This window comes from Curcuma longa, chromosome 4 (assembly GCF_044706935.1).
Source record: "Curcuma longa cultivar G26 ecotype Majalengka, Jawa Barat chromosome 4, ITB_CL_G26_1.1, whole genome shotgun sequence".
Classification (NCBI taxonomy): domain Eukaryota; kingdom Viridiplantae; phylum Streptophyta; class Magnoliopsida; order Zingiberales; family Zingiberaceae; genus Curcuma; species Curcuma longa.
In genome coordinates, this window is record NC_133864.1 from 14317231 (window position 1) to 14344421 (window position 27191).

At 34.2% G+C, this 27191-nt stretch overlaps 3 protein-coding genes across 4 annotated transcripts; all 3 read right to left on the reverse strand.

Annotated features, from left to right (window-relative positions):
• Positions 1-1406: 1406 nt before the first annotated feature.
• LOC141827566 (putative lipase C4A8.10) lies at positions 1407-5982 on the reverse strand. Of its 2 annotated transcripts, none has more exons than XM_074714844.1 (10): positions 5561-5982; positions 5175-5242; positions 4797-4867; positions 4323-4592; positions 3401-3561; positions 3248-3303; positions 3073-3125; positions 2873-3002; positions 1727-1824; positions 1407-1543 (listed from the first exon to the last, which is right to left on the reverse strand). In XM_074714844.1, exons 1-10 carry the CDS (start codon positions 5773-5775, stop codon positions 1472-1474), a joined length of 1194 nt encoding a protein of 397 aa, XP_074570945.1. In that variant the 5' UTR covers positions 5776-5982; the 3' UTR covers positions 1407-1471. The 2 variants fall into 2 exon arrangements, with proteins under 2 accessions (XP_074570945.1, XP_074570946.1); XM_074714845.1 differs by having other exon boundaries at positions 4797-4863; positions 5561-5922.
• Positions 5983-8858: 2876 nt separating this feature from the next.
• On the reverse strand, positions 8859-13422 carry LOC141826174 (homeobox protein knotted-1-like 6). The gene is made up of 5 exons (XM_074713420.1): positions 12839-13422; positions 12630-12752; positions 12372-12513; positions 9404-9654; positions 8859-9290 (listed from the first exon to the last, which is right to left on the reverse strand). Exons 1-5 carry the CDS (start codon positions 13208-13210, stop codon positions 9084-9086), a joined length of 1095 nt encoding a protein of 364 aa, XP_074569521.1. The 5' UTR covers positions 13211-13422; the 3' UTR covers positions 8859-9083.
• A 4372-nt stretch (positions 13423-17794) lies between these two features.
• Positions 17795-20621, reverse strand: LOC141826175 (homeobox protein knotted-1-like 6). Its single transcript, XM_074713421.1, has 3 exons — positions 20041-20621; positions 19836-19958; positions 17795-19719 (listed from the first exon to the last, which is right to left on the reverse strand). Exons 1-3 carry the CDS (start codon positions 20410-20412, stop codon positions 19555-19557), a joined length of 660 nt encoding a protein of 219 aa, XP_074569522.1. The 5' UTR covers positions 20413-20621; the 3' UTR covers positions 17795-19554.
• Between the last annotated feature and the right edge of the window lie 6570 nt (positions 20622-27191).

A 27191-nucleotide genomic window follows, 5' to 3' on the forward strand; every position in this document is an offset into this window, starting at 1 on the left:
GAGTTAGGTTGGGAGATTCAATTGCACATGAAGTTGGAAGGGAAGAAATTTCTTTCTCCTCAATTTGGATAGATTAAAAAATATTAAAAATTGTTCCGCGGATAGATTCATATATATAATTTATAGTTTTCTATGAGGTAAATAGGAAAAGAAATTCAACATTCAAATCTTTTTATAAATTTTATTGTAGTCCTCCGAAATAAATAAATTGTCAAGGAACTCTATAAGTATATTAATTTGGCATGAATTTAAGGCTTTTATATTTGTTAAGAAATTTTAACTAATTGACTAAAATTACATTCAATTGCTTCTAGTTAAACTAGTCGTCATCAAAATATCTTGAGTCAAAAGTTTTCTACAAATCTATAAATTTAAAATATATTTTAAAAATATGAGCATGGGAAGAGAACCATAATTAGAGTACTATTAATTTAGCATATATTCAAGATTTTTTAAATTACCAAATGCTTATAATAAAAAATATTTAATAATATTTAATTAATTCAATTTATATTCACTTCTTATGGATTGGTTTAAGCGACAATAGGACTGATAAATCGAGTTAAAAGGAATGTAAATTTAAAAATATAAAAATATTTTAGGAACTTGAGTGCCACTTTGCTTAATTACAAATTAATCTCGAAAGGAGAAAGTAGCTAGCTATTTATTGAAGCTTGAGTAATGACTTTAATACCTTCAGTCCTTCAGCCAGCTCTTCAAAGCTTTCATGCATCTCCATGCAGCTGCAGGTGGAATCACAGGAACCGCCGCGGTCGCCACAGTATCTGGTGATATTCTATTTTAATAACTGTCAGGTTCAGGATCCTCGCGTCAATGAATTTTCCAATAACTGAAATATTGATTGAAAATATATATAATTCTTTCATACAAGGCTAATAGAAATATATTAAAAAATACAAACATTCTTACTAAAGTGTAATTATGTTTATAAAAAATAATAACATTTGAAACTACTATCACACACTATATTCACAAATTATATTTTAAATAAAATATAATTTTGTGCCAAACATATCTATTGGCTTTCATTGTCCTGTAATTCTATTTATTAGTAAATTAATATTTTACTAATAAATTTAAGTATGGCCTCTTTTATCACACTATAGCAAAAGCTAGTACAGTGGCTTTGATTCATATTGAGCGCACAATCCATACATTATTTGATGCCACAAGCCACTATTAGTAACCACTCTGCATCAGCTCTTGATCCAATTGTGATTGTCTGATATCCTCGGGATGTAACTGAGTTGGTACTCGAATGATAGAGTCGCATCATCTCTTGGCGTGAGAGTTATTACATTTTTGCAGCATTGATCCGATTGTAAGTGATCCAGGTGTAAAAATTTAGGGTAAAATTACCCTGATATTCAAGGTACTCATGATCATAACGACAAGGACAGATGAAAACTGAGATTGCTCAATGCCCAATTGTATAATTGATGAAAGCCAGCTACAAGAGAAAATTGTCGATCATGTGGAATATAACATCTGAACCATCTGAATTTATCAAGTAGGTCTTCACCTGTAGCAAATAGGGTAGTTTTTCATTGGTCAATTTTCAAAATTAAGTCGTCTGTTACTTGTGTTCATGTGGATTATGAAAACTTATGTTATAGTGACAATTGACAAGGCATTTGGTCACAAATGTCATCGCAATTTACTCATTGCAGTCAACTGTCCATATCATAGAGTGGCAAAAGAATACCTGTATGGTACTGTGAGCAAAAAACCTCTGTTTACTTCCACGGAAGCTAACATCTACTCTTTCCCAGGGAACTCTATTCAAGCCATCAATCATTGCATCTGAAAATTTTTAAGTAATGCCAATAAATGAATATCAGAAACCTGAGGAGAGGGTACTTGGATGACAGAAAACAGCAACTAACACCGTTCATAATTTTGAAGCATGATTTTGTAAATGTACTATAAGGCCATCACTGTACAGACAACAATTAAGTACTACATTATTCAGGAAAGTTCGCATGACAATATTAGGTCTTAATGCTTGTATGTTAAGAGACCTAGATCAAATGCAAACCCTGCTTTGTTTAATCAAACCAACTAATGTCCATGATTAACTAAGATATCATATCCTTCTACTTTTCTGGCTACTTTCAAAGCAAATAATTGTTTTTAGTTGTATGTTTAATGTTATAAGATAGACAATTTCCATATTGACAGTGCATTAAGAAGCTACACGAGCATATTCAGTGGTATAGGAAACTAATTCTTTCACCAAATCCATTCATCTAAATATTGCAAAATTCTGATATACATTGGTGGGGTTCCTTCTTCAATCAAAGGGATGAAAAAAATTGGAGCGATGTCGTTTCCATGCTTTAGAATTCTATGATTTTGTCGTCTTGTTTTTGATATTGTAGACCTGTGAATCATGATTATTTGATGGAATTTTAAGGTTTTTGCCACAGCATTGTTAGAAACTAGGACAAACTTTGTTCCATTATCTTTATGGTTGAAAAGACATTGTGTCACACTTTTCACATTGCTTGAACATTTTTTTTAATTGTCATACAAAGGATATGTAAGAAACTTATAATTAGGATAAGTCAGAATATGCATGCTATTTGACTTGAATGTTATCTTGCTGATGAGCTCCATATAATAAGATCATCTCTTAGCAGCAATCCACAGGTCATTTGCACCACTTTTGATTGCCTTAAGATAAGTTCTTTGGTCTCGCTAGTCTTATATTCAACTATAATTCACTCAACTTCTCTACATTAGGACAGTATCAACATTTATATTAATTGGATAAAAAATTAAATTCAATGAAATAAAAAACTAAGCAAAAATAATAATAATAAATGAAAAGTAATAATTAGTGATGAACCTTCCATATCATTAATAGTCTTCAATTCTTTGGTGGTTGCCAGAAAATCCATCTTAGGGACATCAAAAGTTGTCCGTTTTTCAACATAAACAATGTGTGGATATTGACTATTTTTCATGAAATCTTGTTGCTTCAGCAAAGACACACAATTAGATCTGACCAAATAACATCAGCAATATAAATAATAATATATTGTTTACCTTAGGAAGCTCATGTTGACGCCGTATTGATGATGTCTTCCTTCCAACAATGACTAAAGTTGAGTTAAGCATTGCTCAAAGATACACATTAGAAAGTATGCAATAATGTTATAGATCAATCACGATAGCAATTTAGGTTAAACAAATTATAGTACTGGATGGAAGAAGTGGATACAGTCAAAGCAAACATTCGAGTATGCAACGCAGCGCTTAAAAGATTGCAAAGCAGACCTGGATATTAATACACATAATTTAATTATTGGGATTTTAATTCTTAACAGGGAGGTGAGAGACTTAATGTTTATGGTTCTAGTTAAGCAAAGCTCACATGAATTGAAGATTTCCACAGTCATTGACCATCTGAACCAGAAGAGGAAGTTTCCCATCATCTTGGTCTCTTAGAAATTGATGCTTTCCAGATCTTCCAAGAATCCAACTAGTTCGGTACGCCAACTTTTCTAACTTATAGGAACCATGAAGGATTGGGATCTGAAAATTCCAAGCAAACATCACATGGAAAAGTGCATCATCGAACCACAAATTACTCTCCCTACGATAAATAGGGAAACCTACCATCGGCCTTACAAGTTGTTCTGCAGTTCTCTATATTCAGCTGAGATTTCCTTTTTAAATATTGATCAATTATATCAAGTACTTAAGAAAAAGAAAGAAAAACAGAAGAATGGAATGAAAAATTAGGTAGCTAATGAAGATTTTAATATGACATTGAACAAACAAGAAGAGATTGCTTATCTAGCCAAACGATCAATTCAGATGTTTATAAAATTGGTACGTCAATATTATCTAGATATCTTACACAAAAAGAGACTGATTTGGTTTATACAAACAATCTCATGATAGAACTTTAGTTTCATGCTTTATCTTTGAGGATTTTCAACGTTCTCAGAATTGTTTCATTCAAGTTTCAGCATAAACAAGTGTTTGAAATGTACCAAATCTTCTCAGTGACCCAGTTGACCAGAAATACATATCAACAAAATTAGTCAATCAACTCAAATCATTTGTGTGCTTTGCCCATATAAAGAAGTAAAAAAGCTTGTGAGAATTGGAAGCCAAAATAACTACTATCACAGGTTAGTTGAATTAAATGGAAACAAAGTCATTATAAAATATCTGACAACTGTATGATACAACTTGAATGTTCAAAGAAAATCAATTCTTACTTATTCGATCAAACGAGATCATCCACTTAACACCTGAACAAAAATTTAGGTGCCAAAGGAAATTACCTGTTTGTGAAATCTTAACCCAAGATGAGGAGTTGCCAAAGTGATAAAATTGATTGGCTCAAGTCCAGCAATCTGGCCTTCAATTTTTTCATCCACCGACTCCACTCCTGCAGGATGATATTCACATGCACCATGTTCTTGTGGACTAAATTTTGGTACTGCATTCTCATATAATATACCAATTGCATATCTTGCAACCAAACCCCCAAGTGAGTGCCCCACAAATGATATCTTTTGAAGAAAAGGCTTGCTAGCAACTATTGACATAACCTGATATAAAAACTTGTTAGTTGTTGAAATAGAAACCTTATAGTCAAAAAAACAACTAAATGGCAGATAATCCTGCAAATTTGGAAATAAATCATCTTTTAGATAACTAGGTGATTCATATTTAGGCTCCCTTTTAGTAACAGAGGAGCATAGACTAATGGTGGTATCTATTACACAAGGAAAAAGGGAGTGACAAGTGACAACCTCTTTTGCTAATCGTTCTCCCATAACATCAACTCCATGGAAAGTCAATGTTGAGTAGTTAGATTCACTGCCTGCAGAAGAGCAACGTAATGATTGAATTAAATATAACAAAAAAATGAACCCTTGAATTAGTTCTAATGTATATCTCTATCGAGAGAAAGACACATGTTCTTGTGCAATTAAACAATAGGCAATCAATTTTGGCCAAATTAATGATAATTCATGATGGAAAAGGTTACCTACCTGGTCTCTAAGTATCAAGAGTTATATGTTTTTAATCATATCTTGCCCTAGTCTAAAAGACTTGCATTTATATGATAATTTGAAATTCAGCTCTTGCTATTCCAAATTTAGGACACGGAAGGAAAAGCAACTCACAGTGCACCATAATGTTCTCCGGGTGTCTTTTCACGAACTGTCTGGCAGCAAATTTCCAATCTGCAGCACTGCAAGGAAAAGACGCGTATGTCAGATGAAAGTTACGCAAACTGCGTTTCGATATTCAATAAACGAGCATCAGATAACAAAGATCAAGCAAGCCCATCGTACTAAATACGGATGAACGTCAAACGCTAGTGACAAGCCCAAACGATAGCGTGAGGTGTGGCGTGCAGTAAGATAACAAAATTAAAAGAAAAAAAAGGCCTCGGCCCAAAAAGCGCCCAGAAGCAAATTCTAATCAAAGCAAAGAAACAAATTCGTTCGGCAAATGAGAAAACCAGGATAACAAATGATGGCGATCGGCGTCTCCAGGAGAAACACACCTTCCGACGATGCCATTGACCATCACCACCAGATGTGTCGGGAGTGGACGATTTCCCTCTACCCTGCCATCCTGCACGGGAGGCGTGGCTGTTCGATCCCGGGACGATTTGAGGAAAGTAGGCCAACGGAGGTAGGACGAGTACCGCCACCGCAGCCTCTTTCCTCTCTGCTTTCCCCCATGTCCGCTCTCCGCATCCGATCCACCTTGCGCCATCTTCACTGATTTCTCCGTTATCCCTTACGAACCGGATCAAGGTCTTCGGCGATGTGATCTCGGTCCGTTCTCCCTGATGAACCGGATGAAGGTCTTCGGCGATGTGATCTCCGTCTTCACTGTTATATCGCGCCCGGTTCCCCTGTCTTCAACTCTGACCTTGTTGTCTGTTGCCTTTGGATCAAGGTTTCTCGAGTGTTCTTGGAGAAGCGGGCAGTATATCCCTCCTCTTTACAATTGGACGACTGCAGAGACACTTACGCTTGACACGTATTCCACTCCTGGTCCTCAGTTTCAGAACATGAGTATTTACCAAATAGTATGTTCTTTTTAACGTACTAAACCGCTTGCGCCAGTTGTCATTTACCCAATAAGATACTTCTTTTTTTAAATATTTTTTCCATTAAAAATATTAAAAATATAACAAGACGATCTAGAGCCTACGGCCAAAGATCGCAACCTCCGTGGAGCCTACGGCCAGCTAAGCCGCAAATTTGTATCTAATACAAAGATGAATTAAATTAAATTAAATTAAATTAAATAAAATCAAAGTTAATTGAATCGAACCAAATAAAAAAATAAAAATTTAATTATTTTATTAAGAATTTGATAAAAAGTTAAAAATAATAATAATTTTTTATAAAAATTATGTCATTAAACTTACCATGATTAGTTAAATTTAACTATTTTTTTAAAAATAAAAAATTTTAAAAATACAAAAGAAAGTAAATAAAAATATAAAATAAAATAAAATATTAATAAAAGTTTAAAAAATAAAATATATATTATTTAAGAGAGCATCATTTTAAAGACGTAATTTTTTTTGAAAAATTGAGAGGGTCTTTGATGACTTTTGTACGAAACTTTCATGATGTGTTATTTTTTTAAATTTAGTTCGTTTAATTCAGTTTGATTGGGTTTAAATTAAGAAAACTAATTTTCACTTTAATTTAAAATTGAAAGACCGGAAGAATATTATTTTATGAATTAGGCATCCAGCTAGTAAAAAAATCAGTTAAATCGAACTAATCAATCAAATTTAAAATTTTGATTTGATTAAAATTTTAATTTTCTTAAAAATTTATTAATTATTTTTGATAGTTCGACCTTTATTTTAAAATGAAGTCTAAATTTAATTAAGTTAATTAAATCAAAAATAATAATCAATTGTTAGAATTAAAAATTAAATAGAATATTTAATAATTGATCGTTGACTCCGTCATTAATCAATATGAAAATATCATTCGATTTGATTGATGATGAAAAATTAATTATTTTAATTTTTATTAAATTAATTGATATTTTATTAATTTAATGTATTTAATTTTTAGTAAAAATTTTAATCGAATCAATTTTAAAAAATAATTTATTAGATTTTGATTTTAACTGTTTGGTCGATTCAATTAATAATCAATTTTTCCTTTAAACAAAGTTCGTGGCCGGCTTATCGTGCCCATCAACATTATCGGACAAATAAAATTTTTAATAATTTTTTATAGGAGAGATTTTTTTTGAAAAAGTGGTATACTATTTAGTAAATAATAAACTATGATAGGTTTTTTAGAATTTCGGAAATTTAGTACAAGATTTGATAATTTACCATTATTGTTGATTTGCAAACTTAACTTTGTTTATTATAGAAAAGGGAACCAGGTCGTATAACTTAGTTTCCTTACAGTATATTCACACAGCAATTAGTTGTGAATGCAAATCTTATATCCACTTATCTTTAATTTTTTTTAAAAAAATTGTGTAATATTTTACACTTAACTAATATATCCATTCGATTTGAAAAAGTATTTGATGAACATTAAATACGTACATAGCCTAGGCTGTATTGGTGAGCTCTTTAATTGTTTGTGCATATAGAGTGAAAAAATATATAACTTATATAATTTTAAGAGAAATATTTAAAACTAACTGGTGATCATGATGAGGTAGGGCCGTCTCAAGATTCTACGAGGCCCTAGGCTATTTTTTTTAAAACTTTAATATCTTTTTTTAAAATATAAAATTTTTTTCTCATCCTTTTTCCTTCGGATTTGGAAATCGACAATTTTTATATAAAATGTAGTTTTCTAGCTGTTAATTTAAAAATAAATTTTTATATAAAATTTAATTTTCTAATTTTTTGAGATACAAAATTATTAATTAAATTTTTATATTCAAATTTTATTAATAATTTTTTAATTGATAAAATTATTAAATTATTTAATCTATTTTGAACACAAAGTATTAATCTGTTAGCTCTTAAGAAAATGAAGATATAAAATAACTCGAAAGAAAAGAAAATTATTTATATTGACATATAAATAGAATTTTATATTTTTGTAATAATATAATAATTATAATTAATATAAATTAATTAGTGTTACTGTTGTTTTTAGAATGATATATCAAATATCAATTCAACCATGCATTAATTCTCATGCATGCAGCAACTTCTCATGCATGCAAGTGTGAGCAGTGTATCAAATATACGAAGCGGTATCAAATTCTCATGCGTAATCATAGAGGCGTGATGACCCATGATCATTAAAATAATTTTTTTTAATAATAATGGACCCTAATAGAGGAAGAATGCCTACGTGTTAGTTACACTTTTAAAAAAGTTTGAAAATGAATGTTGGTGCATTGGCCACTCCTTGACATTACGGTTCTATTTTGCACTCATTGTGGTTATTTGAATCTTTGCATTTGTTTACTTTAATTTTTAGTCATATAAAATTATTAAGTACTTTTAATTAAAAAAATATGACATAAATTTGCTTATAGCCATCAAACTTTCTTTTGTAAAAGTGTTTGCTGGTTATTAAATTCATGCAAATTAATACACTGCATGGGGAAGATAAGTGACTTAATTTACATAAGCATATGGATCCATATGTTCAAAAAGCATTGTTCGGCATAAAGATAATTACACTATTTACTATAATTAAAGTTTTCATCTAAATGTATGTAATATATAAATAACGTCACTAGATTAAAAGATTTACCATCGAACAAAACATTCTGAATTAACAAAGAATATCGGAACAAAACATTCCAAATTAACGGCGTTTATTATCATTTTGTTTTGATAATAAAATTTGCGAGGGATTAAATAATTATACGAACAGAGTATTTCTTTTACAACACCATAAATAGATAAATAGACGTAGCAAGTAGAAGCGTACAGCAACTGGCACCATGCAATTAATAATAACACAGACGACGGCTTATATGCTTATTGATAGATAACCTGCCCAAATAATTACTTGCTTAGGCCAAGGTCTAATTAGGTTATAGGTACCATAACTGACCTCAATTCAAGGTCCGAGACGATAGAGCCCATCTCCCATGAAGTACTGCCCGTCCATGTACAGAGCAGCGTTTGGAGCATGATAGCCATCCATCACCACGAACTGCATGTCCTCCGAAGGCTTCCAATGCCTCTTCCTTTGATTTATGAACCAGTTGTTGATCTGCTTCAAGTCGAGCCCCGTTGATTCCGCCAGCGCCACCTTCTGCGTCTCCTGTTCATTCATTTAAGAATTAAACCATGCATAATTCAAACATGTTCACTTGCAGGCTCCTGTGTTCTGACGATTTTATGAGCATGCGAACGAGCCCTTAATTAGTTACTTACAGAAGGATATGGCCATTTGTAATGGAGTTCCCACCAGTTGAGCAACTGCTGCCTCGCATCCTTTGGGAGCTTGCCTTTCTTCTTCTTCTTGGACAGCTCTTGCCTCAGGCTGCTCAGATAGCCACTGTACTTCTTCAGGAGTTGGTGCTTCAGCTCGCGGTCTTCTGCGGATGCATCCAGCTCCGGTAGTTCGGTTTCGCCTCCGCTTCCGTCTTGATCGTCTTCAGAAGAGCAAATCCCAAACTTATCATCTGTGTAATTATTAGTATCCCAAATGGTGAACCCAAAGATCATGTAAAAGAAAGAACTAATGTATCTGTGGAAGAATGGAGCTTATTGACCACTTGGTTTGCTCAAACCAGATTAACTACGATCAATAAGAACACTTGTAATGAAAATCTCTCGGCTAACTACAACCAATGTATACTAGATTACAAGTTGCCGAAAACTTCTCCATAAAAAGAGGAAATTAAATCAAATCAAAGAGCCAAGAAGAAAAAAATAAGTTAATGGTGGATGCTCAATTAGAACAATATGCTAGCTCCAACCCTGCACTGACCAAATCGAACACTGTAAATTACTTTCAAATCATAATGAAAGGTATGATAAGAAATATTACAGATCTTTATGTTGAAATTAAAAAATCTAAACAAGTGGGATGCATAAAATGAAATAAAAGAGATAGTCGATCATATGTAGTCTCCTTTTAATACTGAGGTCAACTAGCAAACTAGCATCATGTATACTTCTTGATTACCAACGCAAGCAAACTCTTTGGTATCCAACCATTCTTTTCTTGATTGCAAAAAGAACTAAATTAGATTGAATATGGATTAGGTCTGTGTAACAAGAATTAAATTTTGGAATTTAATGTGTGTCAGCAACCATCATGCATATTAGGTACATATAATATACATATGACCCAGAAAAATAAACTAAAGGAGAAATGCTTATACAAAGTTCTATATATATTTTGTAAATTTGGGTTACCTTCTGACTGGCAAATAACAACAAATTCGCATATTAAGTGCAATAATTATCATTTCAGCACAAATTGGAAAAATCTCATTTTGATTTTTTCCATTAAAAAAAGTATGCATTATTACACTACAAGAAATCTGTTATTAATTGATCATGTATATTGCAATTTAAAATAATTTTGGCATTAATGGAACATTTCTTTTATCAAAAACCAGTGTTCGATGTAGTAATTTAAATCTTTCATCTAAAAAACAAGCGTTTTCTATAGAGAGAAGCATAAACCCTATTACCACAAATAAAATATGCAACAAACATAAGAACATCACAATCCATCAAGAAAATTTTATTATCTTGACCATAATCAATGGCAACGATTAAAAATAAAAGCCTAAAGATAGAATATAAACGTTCAAGGGATAATTTCATTGTTTTCTCTTTTTAAAGAGAGACATAAATACGGGCTAGTGAACTTAGTTAAGAATGTTCAGTTTAGTTTAACTATTGCAAAAAAAAACTTATTGTCTAAAAGAGAGTTACCAAAAGTCAAGCATCATCAAGGACAGTAGGTAAAGTCAACCCAGTTGAATTGTACAACTTTTGGATCAAATATTAAACTCCATATCAATTTCCATATATCTAGTTTAACTTATGATAGCATGGATGATACTTGAATTGCTTTAATTACATATACAATGAAGTGCAATGAAGAATGATAACTTGAGCTGAACAAAAATCTTCACCAGTAAAAAATATTCCATGAACATTCATAGAGAAACCAGCTACTTTAGTTGTGCTAGTCTTACAATAATTTCAATGCATAACTCATAAAATCATTCTTTATTCTAGTGGTTCAATGTTTACGATCTTGTAGATTTAACCAAATTCCACCGAGTTCATTACACATGATATGCAGCACTTAAAAGAGTCGTCATATAGGCTTATAATCAAGAAATTAAAGAAGTGGATCGCCAATGTTTTAACGAATTTGCTACAAAGTTTAGCATCAAGTTAATATACTGATTTGGATTTTCACTCAAACATTTTACTGTGTTGGATATAGACAATCAACTTTTTACTATAACGTGCTGTCGCTCAACGTAGGACGGATTCCTGAGGAGAAAAGCCGTAGGATCACAGCCAATAATACAAATAAAAAGGTGGGCAAATTGAGAGGAGAGAGAGAGAGAGAGAGAGAGAGAAGTGTGAGAAATATTTAAATAGTAAAAATAATAATAATGTTGGCCAAGAACATGGGGAATGATTAATCGATTATTCTCGAGGTAGAGGGAGTCAAGGCGCATGTTCTCTTTGGAACCCTAAGAAAACCACCACTCCCTCCCTCCCTCGTCAGAACGCAAAAGGCTAACTTTGTGTCAGGCTTCTTCCTACTTGTACAATTAGGAGGGGGCCGGCCTCCCACACTAACAAGAGGAGCGTCGGAGTGGAAGAGGAAACGTTTTAAGCAATAACTAAGCGAGAACTCTAAGATGACCAGAGTACCTAAGGAAGCCTCGTACAACGAAACCCTATATATAAATATATATAGAGAGAGATGTAAACCAACAACCACAAGCTACTTTCCCATCCTAAACCTGAAAAGCTAGCAAACTAATTAAACTACAGCAACTATCTAAATAGTGACGACACATTCGACCGGAAAGTATTGATTAACTATAGGTGTAATGGTAGTAGCAGAAGAAGAAACCGGTAGGGTGTGAGCGTGTTTGAGCAACTAATAATTAATTAATAGATCCTGCAAATCGAGCCGGCCACAGCAGATCTTTCGCCTCAGCTTTGCGTGAAAGAAGGGATTCTCCTCGTAAAAATGCACGTACTTCGCCTTCTGACATACGGCAGTGGTAGTGCATCCTCATCGCCTCCCTCTCTTCACTCTTCCAATCCATGGAAGATAGACGAGGTTTCTCGCTCGGAACTCGTGGTATGTAATAGATAACGACGAATGATCATAGATAACTTAATAAGCTACCTGCCGTCAAGCAGCGAAGGGAGGCATCGGAGAGGGAGAGAGAGTTGAGCTGAGACTCGATCCTGCGGAAGAACTCCATGGCCTCCTGTAATGGCCTCGTCAGCTCTTCCCTGTATTTGACCAGCATCTCGTGGTAGGCCTCCTGGTAGCCAACAACAGCACAACATGATTAATATATATACATACATGTGGAGATGAAGAAGCAAGTCGATTTCCGAAAATGGAGGGTTCGTTGGGGGTGTTGGATAATTAGGGCACCATGAACTGGTCCAGCTCCGGGTCGGTGTGAGCGTCACGGCAGATCAAGCTCGCTCGCTGCCGCATTTCCAACTCTTGCGCTACGGCAGAGAGCCGGTCCACCACTTCCGGCGGCGCTCCGATCTGAAAAAAATAATTTGAAGAATAATTAGCTGGATATATAAAGTAAGAAGCTAGCTAGCCGAGCTAGATCAGTGAGTGAGCGGTGCCTTTTGGCAGTCGATGTAGGCGGCTAGGAGGCTGGAGCACTGGGGGTGGGAGATAATCTTGGCCTTGATGGCGTCGACGTCGGAGGTGGGAGGAAAATGGGAGGAGGAAGCCCCACCGAGGCCGCCCTCGTGCTTTCCCTGGAAGAGGAGTGAGGCGGAGGAGTTTTGGTGGCCGGCGAGGAAGGCAGCGGCAGGGATGCCGCAGCCGCCAGTCTTGTCGAATATGGAAGCATGAGCGGTGGCTCCGGAAGTAGGTGGAGGAGGACGAGGAGCTGCAGCGACCATTGCAGCGTCATCAGTCGCGAGTTTTGATGCTGTGGAGCACACGATGCCTCCCCATAGATTGCTCCCCAGCTGAGAGAACTCCTCCATCAGCTAGCTTAGTCCCTCCCAAAAAAAGGAGCAGTAGTGCAGTACAACTAATTGGGTTAGGTCACTGATGCTAAAAGCGAGGAGGGCAAAGCGGAAGGTGAGATGGGAGGAGAAAGAGGGGGGAGCAGCAAACCCTAGAAGGGGGGTGGGGAAGCTTTCTTTCTTTTTAATCGACGAAAGGTTAGAGGGTGGACAAAAGACCAGGAGCTAGAGATGGGCACACCACGAGAGAGAAAGGCATGCAATTCCAACTGTTAAAGCGTGGTGGACGGGTCGGCCCACGTCAAATCACGTAGCGATTGTATTTAGATTTGCCGTCCATTAATTAACTTAAATTAATGGGATTAGATGCTTTAATTTGACCTAAAAATTTCCACCATAGCACCATTATGAATGCCCTGATATACATGGACACTTAAAACATCAATAATGGAAGTCCCTTTGATCGATCCTAAATAACAATTCGATTACTGTTGCGGTGTGATTGATCTTAAAACACTGCTGTGGCCGCTTCCAATCAAAGACTGCTTCTACTGCTGTTCTTTTGTTCTTCGTTGGGACGCGCGTTATTACGTACCCTGCAAAATTTCCGGCGTGGGGCCAACGATTCTCATGTGCTTTGGAACTTGGGCCGCGGTAACTTGAGTCGAACAACCTTTACAAATTGCATCGTGGTATATATATATATATATAACATCACCTTCTTCGTAGTAGTACAGCGATTAGATATTTGTATTAGTTAATGTCTTTTCTTAAGTGTCTTTATTACTTTATGAATGTTCGGCTAGCTTCTTGTACCTTGTCTTGTGATTACGGCTTGATCATCATGAACTTTTAGTTAATAGTTCCACAACTAGTCAAACTCAACGAAAACGACGACTCTAATATAGTTTCTTACACATGTAACATATTGTCAGTGGGAAAACAAAGCACTCTATGAGACACTTAGTTTACGTGTCATTGTCAAAGCTATTAATTAAAATATTAAAAACGTTAAAAACTGAAATTTTCAAAAACATTTATATATATATATATCTCATTTGGACGTTAGATAATGATGATTTTCTAACTCTTGCAAAATTAATTAAAATAGCAAATGCCTCATTCTATTATATTTTTCTTGTGCATCGTTGCAAATTATGGACATGGTATTTAGTAATAGTTTGTGACCGTGAATATCTGATTGTTGAATATTTTCCCATGGCATAGGATTTTTGCTCGCATGCATTGTTGAAAAGGAATTGGAAATGTCATCCATTTTAAAACTTTAAAACCCTATAAAGGTAGCACGATCCATATGTCTACGTAGTAGATTAAGCTACGGGTTGCCAATTTGTTTATGTGCTTAACTAAATTCAAATCTTGTCATGCAAAGTTATATCAAACATACTACTTTCAATTATTAAGTATTTTATTTGATTGACACTTTGAAACAATGATTAAATTGATTGACGATGTCAATACATAATATGTTAAAAATATGAAAATAATATATCTCCACACTATTAATTTGCTTCACTAAACAACTTTATATAATAATTTATGTCTAGCTTACATTAAATCAATCTATTTGATATAAGTAACAATTAGACATACTAAGTTACGATCACATTGGAATAGCTATCAAAAGTAAATTGGCAAAAACTTCCAAACCGTAAAGTTATTTCACTTTATAAGTATTCTTTTTTATAGGAGGGACATAAATTATATATTTTTCTGATTTAGAGTTTAGGATCACAAAAATAAAAAAGATTATTAAAATTTTCTCTATATTATTATTTCCATTCAATGTAAATAAAAAATTATATTTTTTGTTCACATTCAAAATTAAAATTTATTTTTAATTTTTATATTGTATAATAAAATAAACATTTTACTCTGTTTTCTTCCAAAAAGTAAATGAACAATGTTTTATAATATTTTTCTGTTTTAATGGACTCCGTGATATCAACTCATAATCACAACACCAGTATTTAAGTGCCACATGCAATAAATACCCATCTTAATTATGTTCCAAAATTTAAAATGGAATGATACATATATTATTGAATAAGATCAATTTTAGTTAACTCATTCAAATTGTGATCTGACAAATCAAAGGCAACCTGCAATTAAGGCCGAAAACTGTATAAATAACACTATAGATAATTCTTGCAGATGTTTTGTTGAGGGAGTACAACTGGAGGTGTAATTATGGTTGTTCAGTAGAAGTCCAAGTTGAAGCAAGGCTAAACCCTACTGAAGAAATACTCATGGAGAACAGGAAGCTAGCTATCGACGAGATGGGAATAAAGTTAAAACATGATGATGGGAAAGATGCAAAGCATTTGTGAATGATATATCTGATATGACATTTTGTCTATATCACAAGGAAGCTAGCTGCTCACCTTCTTGCAAGCCACGATCCTCCTCTCCCTGCATTATTTTTGCTGTCCATCTATAGGATGAGCTATCTGCTAGCGTGTTCGTGTCCAATCTGCAATGCTACTGTAATTAATATTCTTCTCCTGCTGTTCATTAATTAATCGTCGTCGGTATAACCTGCCAGAGGGTATTCATAAGTCCACTTGTTAACGTCAAGTCCTCCAAGTTTCTCGACCTGGTTGCGTAGTACTGGCTGCGCCTTCCATTGTTTCGCAAAGATAAAGAGAAAAAAAAAGAGAGGAGATTTGGGTGGCAAAATAAAGTTTCACTTTAATAAAATCATTAATGTACTATGTGTATGTAATTAAGCTATGTTTTCTATAAATGAAAAAGGAGATAAAACAAGAATGATTATAACTTCTAAGAACTGTTTCTCATTTCTTATATATATTTTAGTATTTGTTGTTTCCTAACACTGTCTTTGTATTTTTAATTATCATCATTTAATGTTGTTAGTTAAATGGAATACGATCGATGGCCAGTTAGTGGTATTAACCAAGCACGAGTCATTGCTAAAATATGCAAAACACATCATATCCCCTTCATGCTCTTGTCATTGTAAAAATAAAGAATCTTATACGTTTGAGTTATGATGAACATAAAGGGATATGTACGCTATAAAGGACACACAATATATAGGATATACTCTGACATAGATTTTCCATGACTCCGTCTATTAATCAAAGCTGATGCTGAAGTAGCTGGCAAAGGAAAATTAAAGCCATTTGGCCGAGGAATAACTGCATGGAATTCATCCTCAGAAATTTATTTATTTATCCTGGTTCATTTCACGTTTCTTAAGGGCACTGCACTAATTATTGATTTGTTGTTGCTTCCCTCGTCCTCCTCCAACTAAAGCCAAACAATAGCACTTTTGCCTTTCACGTCAATCGTCCTCCAATGTCGAGTTTATCTTAGTTGATTGTTGGACGACACATATTATATTCAAAATTTGAACTCGAAATTTCAAAGTGTTGCGGTAAAGTGGAAGCTCATATACATGCATGGCAGCCTGGAGATTACTAATATTATGGTGCTTTTATGGTCTTGATTATACTGAATGGGTCAGGCACTCTGTGATTGGTGTAATGTTAATGCATAATGCAATTCTAACAGTTTGGAATGTTGTCGATGCTAAGGTCATGTAAAGCAACACATCGCAGCGTGGTGGGGCATTCCTCAGGAATAATGGAGCCTGTCAATTCAATCTACAAATTGAGAAATTTTCAATTTTAATATTATAGAAGTATATATATAGTTCTGAACGTAGTGTTTAAGTATATACCTGACCTTTTAATTTGTGACTATTTTGATGAAGAATTTGAAGAGGACAAGTAATGAAAAAAAAGTATATATGTAAATAATGTAATTTGTAAATTTTTTAATTGCATTTTAAGTAATCTAAAATAAAATTCATTTCTATGGATAAAACATGATTTTGATTATTTACTTATGTAAAATCTAGTTGATAGAGATAAAGTTTTACTCTAAATATTATCGGATTCATTCCACCTATTAGTACATTGGTGAATTGTCAGAACTGGTACGCAATTACAAAGCATCGTACAAGATGTCTGTGTCGAGACCCTGACGACCAACAATTGCGTTCGTTGAAAGATCAAATATTATTTTTAAATATATTAACAATTTTTTAATAAGATTTCTGTGATAGATATCTTAGATTATTACATGCGTGTTATATCTTAGATTATTATATGTGATAAATGTAGGAGATTAAATTTCTTTTCTTGATTGCAAAAAGAACTAAATTAGATTGAATATGGATTAGGTCTGTGTAACAAGAATTAAATTTTGGAATTTAATGTGTGTCAGCAACCATCATGCATATAGGTAGATATAATATACATATGACCCAGACAAATAAACTAAAGGAGAAATGCTTATATAAAGTTCTATATATATTTTGTAAATTTGGGTTACCTTCTGACTGGCAAATAACAACAAATTCGCATATTAAGTGCAATAATTATCATTTCAGCACAAATTGGAAAAATCTCATTTTGATTTTTTCCATTAAAAGAAGTATGCATTATTACACTACAAGAAATCTGTTATTAATTGATCATGTATATTGCAATTTAAAATAATTTTGGCATTAATGGAACATTATTTCTTTTATCAAAAACCAGTGTTCGATGTAGTAATTTAAATCTTTCATCTAAAAAACAAGCGTTTTTTATAGAGAGAAGCATAAACCCTATTACCACAAATAAAATATATGCAACAAACATAAAGAACATCACAATCCATCAAGAAAATTTTATTATCTTGACCATAAACAATGGCAACTATTAAAAATAAAAGCCTAAAGATAGAATATAAACGTTCAAGGGATAATTTCATTGTTTTCTCTTTTTTAAAGAGAGACATAAATACGGGCTAGTGAACTTAGTTAAGAATGTTCAGTTTAGATTAACCATTTCAAAAAAAAAAACTTATTGTCTAAAAGAGAGTTACCAAAAGTCAAGCATCATCAAGGACAGTAGATAAAGTCAACCCAGTTGAACTGTACAATTTTTTGGATCAAATATTAAACTCCATATCAATTTCCATATATCTAGTTTAAGTTCTGATAGCATGGATGATACTTGAATTGCTTTAATTACATATACAATGAAGTGCAATGAAGAATGTTAACTTGAGCTGAACAAAAATCTTCACCAGTAAAAAATATTCCATGAACATTCATAGAGAAACCAGCTACTTTAGTTGTGCTAGTCTTACAATAATTGCAATGCATAACTCATAAAATCATTCTTTATTCTTGTGGTTCAATGTTTACGATCTTGTAGATTTAAGCAAATTCCACCGAGTTCATTACACATGATATGCAGCACTTAAAAGAGTCGTCATATAGGCTTATAATCAAGAAATTAAAGAAGTGGATCGCCAATGTTTTAACGAATTTGCTACAAAGTTTAACATCAAGTTAATATACTGATTTGGATTTTCACTAAAACATTTTACTGTGTTGGATATAGACAATCAACTTTTTACTATAACGTGCTGTCGCTGAACGTAGGACGGATTCCTGAGGAGAAAAGCCGTAGGATCACAGCCAATAATACAAATAAAAAGGTGGGCAAATTGAGAGGAGGGAGAGAGAGAGAGAGAGAGAGAGAGAGAGAGAGAAGTGTGAGAAATATTTAAATAGTAAAAATAATAATAATGTTGGCCAAGAACATGGGGAATGATTAATCGATTATTCTCGAGGTAGAGGGAGTCAAGGCGCATGTTCTCTTTGGAACCCTAAGAAAACCACTCCACTCCCTCCCTCCCTCGTCAGAACGCAAAAGGCTAACTTTGTGTCAGGCTTCTTCCTACTTGTACAATTAGGAGGGGGCCGGCCTCCCACACTAACAAGAGGGGCGTCGGAGTGGAAGAGGAAACGTTTTAAGCAATAACTAAGCGAGAACTCTAAGATGACCAGAGTACCTAAGGAAGCCTCGTACAACGAAACCCTATATATAAATATATATAGAGAGAGATGTAAACCAACAACCACAAGCTACTTTCCCATCCTAAACCTGAAAAGCTAGCAAACTAATTAAACTACAGCAACTATCTAAATAGTGACGACACATTCGACCGGAAAGTATTGATTAACTATAGGTGTAATGGTAGTAGCAGAAGAAGAAACCGGTAGGGTGTGAGCGTGTTTGAGCAACTAATAATTAATTAATAGATCCTGCAAATCGAGCCGGCCACAGCAGATCTTTCGCCTCAGCTTTGCGTGAAAGAAGGGATTCTCCTCGTAAAAATGCACGTACTTCGCCTTCTGACATACGGCAGTGGTAGTGCATCCTCATCGCCTCCCTCTCTTCACTCTTCCAATCCATTGAAGATAGACGAGGTTTCTCGCTCGGAACTCGTGGTATGTAATAGATAACGACGAACGATCATAGATAACTTAATAAGCTACCTGCCGTCAAGCAGCGAAGGGAGGCATCGGAGAGGGAGAGAGAGTTGAGCTGAGACTCGATCCTGCGGAAGAACTCCATGGCCTCCTGTAATGGCCTCGTCAGCTCTTCCCTGTATTTGACCAGCATCTCGTGGTAGGCCTCCTGGCAGCCAACAACAGCACAACATGATTAATATATATACATACATGTGGAGATGAAGAAACAAGTCGATTTCCGAAAATGGAGGGTTCGTTGGGGGTGTTGGATAATTAGGGCACCATGAACTGGTCCAGCTCCGGGTCGGTGGGAGCGTCACGGCAGATCAAGCTCGCTCGCTGCCGCATTTCCAACTCTTGCGCTACGGCAGAGAGCCGGTCCACCACTTCCGGCGGCGCTCCGATCTGAAAAAATAATTTGAAGAATAATTACCTGGATATATAAAGTAAGAAAGCTAGCCGAGCTAGATCAGTGAGTGAGCGGTGCCTTTTGGCAGTCGATGTAGGCGGCTAGGAGGCTGGAGCACTGGGGGTGGGAGATAATCTTGGCCTTGATGGCGTCGACGTCGGAGGTGGGAGGAAAATGGGAGGAGGAGGCCCCACCGAGGCCGCCCTCGTGCTTTCCCTGGAAGAGGAGTGAGGCGGAGGAGTTTTGGTGGCCGGCGAGGAGGGCAGCGGCAGGGATGCCGCAGCCGCCAGTCTTGTCGAATATGGAAGCATGAGCGGTGGCTCCGGAAGTAGGTGGAGGAGGACGAGGAGCTGCAGCGACCATTGCAGCGTCATCAGTCGCGAGTTTTGATGCTGTGGAGCACACGATGCCTCCCCATAGATTGCTCCCCAGCTGAGAGAACTCCTCCATCAGCTAGCTTAGTCCCTCCCAAAAAAAGGAGCAGTAGTGCAGTACAACTAATCGGGTTAGGTCACTGATGCTAAAAGCGAGGAGGGCAAAGCGGAAGGTGAGATGGGAGGAGAAAGAGGGGGGAGCAGCAAACCCTAGAAGGGGGGTGGGGAAGCTTTCTTTCTTTTTAATCGACGAAAGGTTAGAGGGTGGACAAAAGACCAGGAGCTAGAGATGGGCACACCACGAGAGAGAAAGGCATGCAATTCCAACTGTTAAAGCGTGGTGGACGGGTCGGCCCACGTCAAATCACGTAGCGACTGTATTTAGATTTGCCGTCCATTAATTAACTTAAATTAATGGGATTAGATGCTTTAATTTGACCTAAAAATTTCCACCATAGCACCATTATGAATGCCCTGATACATGGACACTTAAAACATCAATAATGGAAGTCCCTTTGATCGATCCTAAATAACAATTCCATTACTGTTGCGGTGTGATTGATCTTAAAACACTGCTGTGGCCGCTTCCAATCAAAGACTGCTTCTACTGCTGTTCTTTTGTTCTTCGTTGGGACGCGCGTTATTACGTACCCTGCAAAATTTCCGGCGTGGGGCCAACGATTCTCATGTGCTTTGGAACTTGGGCCGCGGTAACTTGAGTCGAACAACCTTTACAAATTGCATCGTGGTGTATATATATATATCTATATATATAACATCACCTTCTCCGTAGTAGTACAGTGATTAGATATTTGTATTAGTTAATGTCTTTTCTTAAGCGTCTTTATTACTTTATGAATGTTCGGCTAGCTTCTTGTACCTTGTCTTGTGATTACGGCTTGATCATCATGAACTTTTAGTTAATAGTTCCACAACTAGTCAAACTCAACGATAACGACGACTCTAATATAGTTTCTTACACATGTAACATATTGTCAGTGGGAAAACAAAGCACTCTATGAGACACTTAGTTTACGTGTCATTGTCAAAGCTATTAATTAAAATATTAAAAACTTTTAAAACTGAAATTTTCAAAAACATTTAATAAATATTGTTTATGTTTAATTTGTCAAATAATCTAACAAATATATATATATATCTCATTTGGAAGTTAGAGAATGATGATTGTCTAACTCTTGCAAAATTAATTAAAATAGCAAATGCCTCATTCTATTATGTTTTTCTTGTGCATGGTTGCAAATTATGGACATGGTATTTAGTAATAAGTTTGTGACCGTGAATATCTGATTGTTGAATATTTTCCCATGGCATAGGATTTTTGCTCGCATGCATTGTTGAAAAGGAATTGGAAATGTCATCCATTTTAAAACTTTAAAACCCTATAAAGGTAGAACGATCCATATGTCTACGTAGTAGATTAAGCTACGGGTTGCCAATTTGTTTATGTTCTTAACTAAATTCAAATCTTGTCATGCAAAGTTATATCAAACATACTACTTTCAATTATTAAGTATTTTATTTGATTGACACTTTGAAACAATGATTAAATTGATTGACGATGTCAATACATAATATGTTAAAAATATGAAAATAATATATCTCCACACTATTAATTTGCTTCACTAAACAACTTTATATAATAATTTATGTCTAGCTTACATTAAATCAATCTATTTGATATAAGTACAATTAGACATACTAAGTTACGATCACATTGGAATAGCTATCAAAAGTAAATTGGCAAAAACTTCCAAACCGTAAAGTTATTTCACTTTATAAGTATTCTTTTTTTATAGGAGGGACATAAATTATACATTTTTCTGATTTAGAGTTTAGGATCACAAAACTAAAAAATATATTAAAATTTTTTCTATATTATTTCCATTCAATTTAAATAAAAAATTATATTTTTTGTTCAGATTCAAAATTTTATATTGTATAATAAAGTAAACATTTTACTCTACTTTCTTCCAAAAAGTAAATGAACAATGTTTTATAATATTTTTCTGTTTTTATTTAGTTATTGTTTAACTATTTTGCAGAATAAAAATCATATAAGATATATTAATTCCCTAATGGACTCAGTGATACCAACTCATAACACAACACCAGTATATAAGTGCCACAAGCAATATATACCCATCTTGATTATGTTCCAAAATTTAAAATGGAATGGTACATATATTATTGAATAAGATCAATTTTAGTTAACTCATTCAAATTGTGATCTGACAAATCAAAGGCAACCTGCAATTAAGGCTGAAAACTATATATATAACACTATAAATAATTCTTGCAGATGTTTTGTCGAGGGAGTACAACTGGAGGTGTAATTATGGTTGTTCAGTAGAAGCCCAAGTTGAAGCAAGGCTAAACCCTACTGAAGAAATACTCATGGAGAACATGAAGCTAGCTATCGACGAGATGGGAATAAAGTTAAAACATGATGATGGGAAAGATGCAAAGCATTTGTGAATGATATATCTGATATGACATTTTGTCTATATCACAAGGAAGCTAGCTGCTCACCTTCTTGCAAGCCACGGTCCTCCTCTCCCTGCATTATTTTTGCTGTCCATCTATAGGATGAGCTATCTGCTAGCGTGTTCGTGTCCAATCTGCAATGTTACTGTAATTAATATTCTTCTCCTGCTGTTCATTAATTAATCGTCGTCGGTATATACTATAACCTGCCAGAGGGTATTTATAAGTCCACTTGTTAACGTCAAGTCCTCAAAGTTTCTCGACCTGGTTGCGTAGTACTGGCTGCGGCTTCCACTGTTTCGCAAAGATTAAGAGAAAAAAAAAGAGAGGAGATTTGGGTGGCAAAATAAAGTTTCACTTTAATAAAATCATTAATGTATTATGTGTATGTAATTAAGCTAGGCTTTCTGCTATAAATGGAAAAGGAGATAAAACAAGAATTAATGATTATAACTTCTAAGGAATGTTTCTCATTTCTCATATATATTTTAGTATTTGTTGTTTCCTAACGCTGTCTTTGTATTTTTTATTATCATCATTTAATGTTGTTAGTTAAATGGAATATGATCGATGACCTGTTAGTGGTATTAATCAAGCACGAGTCATTGCTAAAATATGCAAAACACATCATATCCCCTTCATGCTCTTGTCATTGTAAAAATAAAGAAGCTTATACGTTTGAGTTATGATGAACATAAAGGGATATGTACGCATATAAAGGACACAATATATAGGATATACTCCGACATAGATTTTTCATGACTCCGTCTATTAATCAAAGCTGATGCTGAAGTAGCTGGCAAAGGAAAATTAAAGCCATTTGGCCGAGGAATAACTGAATGGAATTCATCCTCAGAAATTTATTTATTTATCCTGGTTCATTTCACGTTTCTTAAGGGCACTGCACTAATTATTGATTTGTTGTTGCTTCCCTCGTCCTCCTCCAACTAAAGCCAAACAATAGCACTTTTGCCTTTCACGTCAATCGTCCTCCAATGTCGAGTTTATCTTAGTTGATTGTTGGACGACACATATTATATTCAAAATTTGAACTCGAAATTTCAAAGTGTTGCGGTAAAGTGGAAGCTCATATACATGCATGGCAGCCTGGAGATTACTAATATTATGGTGCTTTTATGGTCTTGATTATCTGAATGGGTCAGGCACTCTGTGATTGGTGTAATGTTATTGCATAATGCAATTCTAACAGTTTGGAATGTTGTCGATGCTAAGGTCATGTAAAGCAACACATCGCAGCGTGGTGGGGCATTCCTCAGGAATAATGGAGCCTGTCAATTCAATCTACAAATTGAGAAATTTTCAATTTTAATATTATAGAAGTATATATATAGTTCTGAACTTAATGTATAAGTATATACCTGACCTTCTAATTTGTGACTATTTTGATGAAGAATTTGAAGAAGACAAGTAATGAAAAAAAAAATATGTGTAAATAATGTAATTGTAAGTTTTTTAATTGCATTTTAAGTAATCTAAAATAAAATTCATTTCTACGGATAAAACATGATTTTGACTATTTACTTATGTAAAATCTAGTTGATAGAGATAAATTTTTACTCTAAATATTATCGGATTCATTCCACCTATTAGTACATTGGTGAATTGTCAGAACTGGTACGCAATTACAAAGCATCGTACATGATGTCTGTGTCGAGACCCTGACGACCAACAATTGCGTTCGTTGAAAGATCAAATATTATTTTTAAATAGGGAAATTCTATTTTTAAATATATTAACTATTTTTTAATAAGATTTCTGTGATAGATATCTTAGATTATTACATGCGTGTTATATCTTAGATTATTATATGTGATAAATATTGAGATTAAATCAACGTTCTATATTAAAAATATATTAAAAAATCATAAATTTATAAGATAATAGATATCTTCATTAGTATAAATCTTTTGGGTAAAGTCAAAAAATAAAATTATGAAAACTTAGACTTTAAGTGGAGAATATCATACATTATGATCTATTGATTTTAATAAGCTAGTGATATCAAAGCTCTCAATATCAACAAGTCAAAAGACTAATCAATGGAGCTCAACTTGAGCTCCGACATGGAACCTCGAGATGGATTTGGATACGACACTTGGGTACCTCCGTCTTTCGATTTAAGAGAGTTTGCTTCATGGAAGGCAAGGATGGAGTATTTTTTGAAGATGGATATGGAGTAATGTGTTAGGACCCATGTTCTTATAAGAACACAATAATGCAACAAGAAACAATAATACAAATGAAAGTAAAAATATTTTTACAAATGAGATCTTTCTTTGGATGCTTTTTTGTTGCTTGGAATAACCTTTTGTTGGTTTAGAAATACAGTAGCACTTCGTCCTCAAACCCTCAAGAATTGGCTCCTTCTCCTTCAAGTGAAACCCTACTTATACAGTTGTTGTTAGGGTTGATTTTTATCTATCAGTCAATTAATATCCCCTACTAGTCGATTGATATAGTCAACGATCAAATAACAACTTCTAAACTTTTTAAAATATGTCTGATTTTATTGATTTTTTAAATATTAATCGAGTCGATTTGTCAATCAGTCAAATTGATTCATTTCTGTATGCTTCTAAAATAAAACCAATAGACTGATTGTTGAGTTGGTATGAGATCTTTTGGGGAGAGCCCAAGAACAAAGTCATGAGAGCTTAGACCCAAAGTGGACAATATCATACCATTGTGGAGATATTTTGATTCCATCGGTACTAGGACTTTCTACCTGGTGTCTGGTCCTCTTGATTCAGACACGGAAACACCCACTTCCTTTGTTTTAAGGTTCAACCTACCTGGTGTCTGGTCCTCTTGATTCAGACACGGAAGCACCCACTTCCTTTGTTTTAAGGTTCAACCTACCTGGTGTCTGATCCTCTTGATTCAGACACGGAAGCACCTACTTCTTTTGTTTTAAGGTTCAACCTACATGGTTAGATCTGAATCATGGCTCTTCCGGCGGTTAGTCCGGTGAAGAGCAGCCTCGTTCTGATATCACTTGTTAGAACCGATGGAATCAAAATATCTCCACAATGACATGATATTGTCCACTTTAAGCCTAAGTTCTTATGGTTTTATTCTTGAGCTCAACCCAAAAGGTCTCATGCCAATGGAGATATCTTCCATCCTTTTAAATCCATGATCTTTTCCATATGTTTTAGATATGAGACTATGTTTGCACCATTGCAATCCAACAGAAGAGACCTAAGGCAAGATCTGAGGCATCATTGGTTAATGGTATTCCTTTATTTTAGGATAGCAAGCATGTTAGAAATAAATTATATCCTCTTAGTGCTACTTATCATGAAAATAGAAAATATGATAGACCTAACGATAAATTTAAGGTATTTCATGATAGACCTACTTAATCTAAGGATAAGAATAATCTAGGTAAAAACTCTAAGAAATTTAGACATTTACCTAAAAAGAAAAATGATCAAGACATTCATTATAAATTAAGGATTAATAACTTAAAAATAAAAAATTAAGTTTTAAGGTCAAGACTTGATAAATTAAAAAAGACTCTTAAAAAATGACAAATAATGTTAAAGGGTTCAAGAAGCAAACCTAGGTTTAGGAAGACAATAGTCATCTATGGACAAGATGGATTTATAATACAAATATAAGTTCAAGGAAAGCATGACCTCATACCATAGAGTTCCATATAGCTATAGAACTAACCCTAAGTCTAAGAGTCAAGTCATGGTTACAAAGAAGGTTATTCCTAGTGTTGAGGAGACTACTATGATGGCTTCTAAAAAGCCTAAGAGAGTCATTAGGATGGTATGTAGAGAAGTTATCCCTAATGAGTACCAATTGCAATCAAGGAGTTCCAATAGGTATTGAATTTCTAAGAATGTAATTTCTTCACACTGGATAAGTATATGGTGTGTTAACCCTATCTAGGTATTTTCTTATGAGCCATATATAACTATCATGATTGTGTGCCCTATCATATGCCATGACATTATTTCATATATGTATTTTGTTATAATATGAATTGGTATTGCTATGTCACATCATACTTGCATCATTTTAGTAAGAAATTTTTTTTTTTGAAAATTTATGCATTTGATGTATGTCATAGTCACTTACATGTATTATTTCAATTCTTTATCATTAAGAATACAAATAATATTATTTGACATCCTTGATAGCATGGTTAAATTTTAAAATGTCTAGATAGAAATACATAATGCCTTATTTTAGAAAAAGCCTATTTTATATCTCATAAAAATCACAAGATTAACTTGTATGTATGTGTATCATATTCAGTCAATAATAATATCATATCACAATTCTAATAGTAGAAACAGATTAATTTGGTATACG